The sequence below is a fragment of the Littorina saxatilis genome, linkage group LG3 (genome assembly GCF_037325665.1).
Source record: "Littorina saxatilis isolate snail1 linkage group LG3, US_GU_Lsax_2.0, whole genome shotgun sequence".
Classification (NCBI taxonomy): domain Eukaryota; kingdom Metazoa; phylum Mollusca; class Gastropoda; order Littorinimorpha; family Littorinidae; genus Littorina; species Littorina saxatilis.
In genome coordinates, this window is record NC_090247.1 from 3,779,232 (window position 1) to 3,787,700 (window position 8,469).

Consider the following 8,469-nt stretch of genomic DNA (forward strand, 5'->3'; position numbering starts at 1 on the left):
TGTTAGTGTGCAAATGCAAAAGTGATGACTTTCATGCTCATATAAACTATCTCAGCATGGTTACTCACTTAATTTTCAACGCATTCATTGGGCACAACCAGGGATGTTACTGACACATACATGCAAAGGTGTAGTGTTGCTAGGATTCATTTTCATCAGAAATTGTATTTGTTCCTTTAAAGTGTCTGCAATTTGGGGAAGTTTTTGAAAGCCCTCGGCATCACCTTTCCCCCACCATGAACAAAGTGTAATGATGCTGCAAAAATGATGGCAAAGCTTTCAGCAAATTGAATACATTTCAGCTATGTACCGACTGCCAACACGGTATCCCTGCATTAAAAAAGTGTGTCAAGCCGTATATCGTCAGTGGCCTTCGAAGACCTCGTAACTTACATTTTTTCGATTTTCGGATTTTTGCATGGTTCCGTCCCTTGATTTTTTTCCTATCATCTGTGAAAAGCTTGTAACTCTATCTATTTTGCAAAGGTCTTTTTCCCCTGATTTTAAAAACCTCATATTGCCGTTGGGTGTTGAGACATTAGCGACATTAGCGGGAAAACCTCGTATTGTCTGTTTGAATCCCTGCGAGTCTGTTGAAAATCCTCGTAATTGTTCCTTAAATTCAAAACAAAAAAGTTCAAAACAAAAAAGTGAAAACCTCGTATCTACACGTTTTGATCTGGTGAAGAGGAATTTGATTTTTAAAACACTCATTATCTCAGAACTATGATTTTGAAGATACGAGGTCTTCGAAGGCCACTGACGATATGTGACCCTCCACCACGAAATGAGTCGCATGTCACCTCGCGCGGTTCTGCGCTAGGCATAATATAAGTCCGGTGGGTGTCTAGTAACAGTGTGAGGGTCACCTTAGTCACAGGCTTATAACTCAAACAGTTTTCGCTCTTTTCTAAAACGGTTTTCACCACTGGATAGAGCATAAAAAACTCTTTAGGAAAATGTAAAAATATGAAAATCCTGCAAAGGTGACATGCGACTCATTTCGTGGTGGAGGGTCACATATGTAAATACTAAATAGTGCTTTACTTACCAATCACATGGGTGGGACTGAAAAATGTCATGAATCCTCAACCTCAACCCAACCAAAATCAAAAAACAAACAAAAAAAGAGAAAAAAAGGCCATTATCGAATCCAGATTTCCGGCATATACCGGAAGAATCCCACCCATGTAATTATCAGCAGGCCTAAGACTATGAGTGACACAACCGTCGCACGCTGAAGAAGATAAAGAAGAACTTACCAATGATAGCACTGGGCTGAATCCTCTCCAGATCTTTGATGTAGGCCCTGGCAAACCCTCTGTAGGCGTTGGGAGAGTAGATACACTCCGTGGAGAAGTAGGTCAGGTTCTTGTGGAATGCATACCTGGGGATGGAAGGGACAGCATTAAGGTTTGTGAGACACTTTAACTCATTGTCTCCCAGGTACGGATATATATCCGTACCCACTGATATGGCTCTATCTGACCAGGTACGGATATATCCGCTTAGACTGTTACACAGTTTCTACACAGTTACTACAATTCTGAGTGACCTGCTGCAGCACAGCTGGTCTTGGCTAAAAAAAAAAAAACCTTGGTCAACATAGGTGGGGTAGAAAGTGTTAACCTGAGTAAAACTACACCAGCTGATCAATGGAACTAGCTATAAGGTCAACGGGAAATACATGATGTTACTCTGTTCCTTTTTGATCAAATAAAGGTCATTCAATCACTAACATACTCACTCATTATATACAAACCTGTAAAAGTAAGGAAACTCACACCAATAAATGCTGTGATCTTTGCAGATAATTTGTGCTACATTTACATGCATTATTTCTGATCCACGTAACGGCTTGTTAGATAGTAGTGTCCTGAAACACTGAGCCTTTGTCAGCAAGTTTTTCACAGATAAGAGTGAAGGCCAAAACAAACTCCAAGACAGAACTTTCTTTCTTTCTTTCTTTCTTTCTTTCTTTGGTGTTTAACGTCGTTTTCAACCATTCAAGGTTATATCGCGACGGGGGAAGGGGGGAGATGGGATAGGGGAAAGGGGGGAGATGGGATAGAGCCACTTGTTAATTGTTTCTTGTTCACAAAAGCACTAATCAAAAAATTGCTCCAGGGGCTTGCAACGTAGTACAATATATGACCTTACTGGAAGAATGCAAGTTTCCAGTACAAAGGACATAACATTTCTTACATACTGCTTGACTAAAATCTTTACAAACATTGACTATATTCTATACAAGAAACACTTAACAAGGGTAAAAGGAGAAACAGAACCTGTTAGTCGCCTCTTACGACATGCTGGTTAGCATCGGGTAAATTCTTTCTCGTCCCAACCAATATGGGACTCCCCCTAACCCGCGGGGGGTCAAGACAGAACTAACAATTCGTTTGAGTTGTAGCAACCGCCTCCAATATGCAATGAGTAGAAGACAAAAGATGCAAGCAAATATGAAACTAACTTCAAGGTCAACTACATGTACTCACATGACGATGTCTTTCTCGTATGTGTACTTGAATGGCTTACACCTGGGTAGAGCTCCATCCGTGCCCTGCACAAAGCAACACATCCCTGTGAATTCTCAACTCCAAAATAAAAGAGGAAAAAAACCATAAAAGGTTAAGTTCATGGAACTTTTAATTATAGACAAAATGAAACCTTCACAAGAACTTTGACCTATTGGTCTTTTCATCCTTTGACCTTTTCTGTTTTTGGATTCTTGATTTGGGAACGTAAGCAGTTTATCTGTTTTGCATTTTAAACTTATATAAAGACCTGGTCCTTTTGAAGATTACTTTTTGAGGATTATTTCAATGTTCAACCAAGACTAACATTCTCCCAAGCATCTTCAAAAGCTTTTGAACAACACCAAAAAACAGCACACACACAAAACAAAAGGAAACACTTGAAAGGTTTCTTTCTACTGTTGGCCTAAAAGAGTGGTACATGTACACTAAAACGTTAGTTGCTGCAGTCTTACTTACTGTTGTGACTGCCGTACACCTTCTCAGCCGTGCAATATCTCCCCTCAGTACTGAAACACAAGTAATGCACAAACCCTTACACTGGTTGTCCTGACACGTGTCACATGAAAGTACATATTATGTGACCCTCCACCACGAAATGAGTCGCATGTCACCTCACGCGGTTCTGCGCTAGGCATAATATAAGTCCGGGGGGTGTCTAGTAACAGTGTGAGGGTCACCATAGTCACAGGCTTATAACTCGAAAAGTGTTCACTCTTTTCTAAAACGGTTTTCACCACTGGATAGAGAATAAAAACCTCTTTAAGAAAATGTAAAAATATGAAAATCATGAAAAGGTGAAATGCGACTCATTCCGTGGTGGAGGGTCACATAATACTGTCAGCTAGGTGTCAGGGCATATGTCAAGGTACAGGGTAAGCCTGTTTTGTCGGCTACAGATTTCGGACCCCAATGGTATCCCTGCATTCTGCGTGTGCTTATACCTAGTGATATTGTAAAGCGCATAGTGCTTTTAGTTATGCGCTATAGAAATCTCCTTAATAAATAAATAAATTCAAAAATTGTGTCAAGACGTGTGTTACAGTGTGTAAATACAAAATAGTGCTTCACTCACCAATGAGTACTTAACAGAAATAATAAAATAAATGGCATTACCTTTATTAATTGTAAGTTACCATGCACCTAAAATTAATAAAGGTAATGACATTTATTTTATTATTTCTGTTTTCCGACTTGCGGTTTTGTAACACAATCAAACACAAAGATACAAAGATGCACATTGCATAAGCTTGTAATAAAAGTTGACCCGTGTCCATTCAGCCTGTGTTTGAATCTGTGACCCTCGGATCACAAGATCGAGTGCTCTGCCAACTGAGCTACCGGGCCCCTATTGTGTGCACACTTGAGATAGATATTGCTGAAGGGATGGAAACTATCAATCAATGAGTCTTATATCGCGCATATTCCGTGGGTACAGTTCTAGGCGCTCTGCAGTGATGCCGTGTGAGATGAAATTTTATAAGGCCAGTAGATTGCAGCCATGTCGGCGCATATTTACTTTTCACGGCCTTATTCCAAGTAACACGGGTATGGTAGACAATTATTAACTGTGCCTAAGCAATTTTGCCAGGAAAGACCTTTTTGTCAATCGTGGGATCTTTAACGTGCACACCCAATGTAGTATACACGGGGGGTGGTTCGGACACCGAAGAGAGTCTGCACACAAAGTTGACTCTGTGAAATAAATTTCCGCCGAACCTGGGATCGAACTCACGCTGACAGCGGCCAACTGAATACAAATCCAGCGCGCTACCAACTGAGCTATATCCCCGCCCCATAGAGATAGATATTGCTGAAGGGATGGAAACTATGGCAACGTCTACTTGATCCCGTCCCCTTCTTGCTACACACTTCTGGCGCAATATCACTCAAAAAAAGAAATAACAAGTCGCGTGAAGCGATATAAAAACATTTAGTCAAGCTGTCGGCATTAAAATAACAGATAAATACAATAAACAGTCATCGCCGAGACTATATTTAAGATAGTCTCGACTAACCACACCCCAAAATAGAGACGGGTCACGCTTGTCTCCGGGTAGTGCGGAAACACAGTACTTACTTAACTTATTTTCGGTCATTCTGAGCACATTTTTAGAGTAAACATGACATATGTATATATTTTTGAACTCAGGAGAAATTGAGGAATACGATGCAATCATTTTTTAAATCTGTTAGAGAAAATTCGATTTTTATGACAAATTTAATGAGCAAACTAATTAACTAATTTTTAAGCCTTCAAGCTGAAATGCAATACCATAGTCCGGGCTTCGTAGAAGATTACTTCACCAAAATTTCAACCAATTTGGTTCAAAAATGAGGGCGTGACAGTGCTGCCTCAACTTTCACCAAAAAAACCGGATATGACGTCATCAAGGACATTAATCGAAAAAAATGAAAAAAACATCTGGGGATATTATACCCACAAACTCTCATGTGAAATTTCATGAAGATTGGTCCAGTAGCCTGCCAAACGGTTGTGTGACGTGTCTAGTGTGTTGGCGAAGTGTCTTGTGCTTGTCACTTCTCGCTTTCAGCCCTCACCGCTGGCTAGCACCGTCTGTCCTTTTTAGGACAATGCGAAAAGAGAGCAGAATGCGTCAGTCTCTCCTGCCAGTACAATAACCTCTCCACAACAAGCCCTATGTAGTGCCTCCATCGCGGCGACAGGCGTAAACTGGGTACCGCAAGGCCCCAGGCTAGACTACAAGGACTCGGAGGAGGTTGGCCCCTAGACGTGCGGCATGCGGGCCCACCGGTGTGTGGAAACGCCCAGGTGCCCACGAACCAACCTCCAGCTATGGGTCAAATAGCCGGGCAGGATAGGCTCGTCAACCCTGGCAGGCAGCTATCCTAAGAGAAGACCACTCTGAATTCAAAACGAGGGTAGAGGAGGCTCATCATCCATGGAAGGAAACTCGTCTAGGAGAAGGAAAACTCCGAAATGAAACCCACGCAGTCCCTCGAAGACGGAACGGCACTGGCCTTTTTTAGGCGGGGAGCAGACCGGGTGCCTACGCTATCCTCGACAAATGGTTGTGGTCCAGTAGTTTTCTCTGAATCGCTCTACACACACACACACACACCCACACACACACACACACACATACACCACCACCCTCGTCTCGATTCCCCCCGTCTATGTTAAAACATTTAGTCAAAACTTGACTAAATGTAAAAAGGTACACACTTTCAACTCACTCTTCAGTACTTTGGCCATTTTTGGTGACACTTAAATTCCCAATGTGGCGAAAAAGCTATCAAAGACAAAAATTATCTAGCTAAAGTAGTTTTATATTACTCTGGAATCTTACCATTCATAATAACTGTTTCAGCAATGTCATCGGCATTGTGGCCTGCAAACCAGAAGAAAATTGTGTACAAATGAACATGTGTCCATACAAATAAAAACAACTTTCTAACTAAAGCCTTAGCAAAACTTGAAAATAAAATGTGCTCCAAAGCTGAAGTGTAGACTTGTTCAAAATGGTATAGACCTGTCATTCGTGTGTGTATGTGTGTGTGTATGTGTGTGTGTGTGTGTGTGTGTGTGTGTTACAGTGTGTGTGTGTGTGTGTGTGGGTGCTTGCGTGCGTACGTGTGTGTGTGTGTGTGTGTGTGTGTGTGTGTGTGTGTGTGTGTGTTACAGTGTGTGTGTGTGTGTGTGTGGGTGCTTGCGTGCGTGCGGGCGTGAATGCATGTGTGCGTGCATTCATGCATGTGTGGATTTTGTTAGTGTAGACTCTGGTAAAGATTGTTTTGTTTTGATCAGGTTGTTACCGTATCTGAGTCTGCACTAACATGTAAAGTTGATCTGTGTCTGTCACGGCCCGGATGCAAACCCGTGACCCGCAGATCACAAGTCCAGAACACTACTGTAACAAAGTCCAGAACACTACTGTAACAAAGTCCAGAACACTACTGTAACAAAGTCCAGAACACTACTGTAACAAAGTCCAGAACACTACTGTAACAAAGTCCAGAACACTACTGTAACACAGTCCAGAACACTACTGTAACAAAGTCCAGAACACTACTGTAACAAAGTCCAGAACACTACTGTAACACAGTCCAGAACACTACTGTAACAAAGTCCAGAACACTACTGTAACACAGTCCAGAACACTACTGTAACAAAGTCCAGAACACTACTGTAACAAATAAGCTAGCGGGTCATTCTAGTCCTCTCACCTGTGACAATCTTGTCCACCTTCAGCAGCATGGCCCCTCTGTCCAAGGCCTGTCGCCGGAACACCCCGCAGTATGTACCTGTAATAACATCACACCAGTCTTGTATTAGAAATATCATAGTTTTTAAGAGTTGCACTTCAAGCAGTCAATGCCTTTGCAACTGCATTTACAAAATGTGGAAGAAAATAAAGTATGAAACATGTACATGATAATTTATGACATGCATCCAGTGGCTCCGTCAAACAGAAGCAACAAAGATGCGTGTGCAATTAGCAAAACTCCCAGAATAGAACAAACAAAACCCTTTCTTTATTTCTTTATTTGGTGTTTAACGTCGTTTTTAACCACGAAGGTTATATCGTGACGGGGAAAGCGGGGGAGATGGGATAGAGCCACTTGTTAATTGTTTCTTTTTCACAAAAGCACAAATCAAAAAATTGCTCCAGGGGCTTGCAACGTAGTACAATATATTACCTTACTGGGAGAATGCAAGTTTCCAGTACAAAGGACTTAACATTTCTTACATACTGCTTGACTAAAATCTTTACAAACATTGACTATATTCTATACAAGAAACACTTAACAAGGGTAAAAGGAGAAACAGAATCCGTTAGTCGCCTCTTACGACATGCTGGGGAGCATCGGGTAAATTCTTCCCCCTAACCCGCGGGGGGTAACAAAACCCCAAAATAACCACCTGACTTATCATTATGACAGAAGATTCTGAAATGATCACACAAAAACTCACCCACTGCTATCATCAACAGACATTACCAAACATAATATAAAACAATGTCACACGCTTTCCTTCTTTGCCACTACTAAAGCAAACGTGTGCAAGATTGTATGTTACACGCTTTAGGAGCATGGCAAGAACGGATTCAAACTAAAAATCGTCCCTCCAAAAGCCAAAAAATTAACACACGACTTTTATTTCTCCTGCTGTTATCGTTTCTTCTCTTTACACATTCTTCAACGCTCAGAATACTGAAAACGGCATCCCAGACGACAGTACTGTTTCCATACACGAATTTAGCTGCCCTTGGAAAGTGGCTAGCTCAAGAGGCCTGTTAGTCTGAAACTATAAGGACAGAGTTCTGAACATAGATGACAAAGATCCCGGAATGAACAAACATTTTGCGGATGCAGACACAGAAAGACGTCATGAAGAATGCGATGCTTCAAAAGATACCGACTGTGACGATGACTGTGACGTCATTCACATACACCGAGACGTCATTCACAGTTGTTCGGTCACTTCCGTCAAAAAGTAGATCTCTCCACAATGGCTGCTCCTGTGTTTAGGTTTGTCAAGCTTGAGTACACAAAACGTGTTTGTTTTCTCCTCTGTTGAAGCTGTGAGACATAAATGCTATTCCGACTTGGTCGTGTGACAGAGTTTTCTTCCACACTCGATTACTTTTTAGTTGATGTCTAACGAAGCCGAATCAACGTAATCTCGTGTGGAAGAAAACGTCTGTCACACGACCAAGTCGGAATAGCAGGTAATGTTACAAACTCCAAGCTACTTCATAAAGCCAGTCCCTGCTGAATCATTTGTGTTCAACTCACAATTATTTTTCAGTCCAATCTGTTGTACAATGGAATCCATGGTCCAGCCATAGAGCTCCTGGAACAAAGATGAACCTAACTTGAGGATATCAAATAAATAAACACAACTTCTTACAGCAAAAGGAAATGTTAATGCTGGTGCTTCTCAACT

At 41.5% G+C, this 8,469-nt stretch overlaps 1 protein-coding gene across 2 annotated transcripts in view; it reads right to left on the minus strand.

Annotated features, from left to right (window-relative positions):
* The window catches only part of LOC138961453 (cytoplasmic tRNA 2-thiolation protein 1-like), a 78,495-nt gene that overhangs the window by 45,389 nt on the left and 24,637 nt on the right, over nt 1-8,469 (minus strand). Inside the window, exons 5-10 of one of the 2 annotated variants that reach the window (XM_070333105.1) lie at nt 8,319-8,376; nt 6,747-6,824; nt 5,870-5,911; nt 2,997-3,046; nt 2,499-2,563; nt 1,263-1,387 (exon numbers count right to left, since the gene is read on the minus strand). In XM_070333105.1, coding sequence (XP_070189206.1) covers nt 1,263-1,387; nt 2,499-2,563; nt 2,997-3,046; nt 5,870-5,911; nt 6,747-6,824; nt 8,319-8,376 — 418 coding nt within the window. The remainder of the gene's footprint in view (nt 1-1,262; nt 1,388-2,498; nt 2,564-2,996; nt 3,047-5,869; nt 5,912-6,746; nt 6,825-8,318; nt 8,377-8,469) is intronic. The other variant, XM_070333103.1, reaches the window with a different exon arrangement.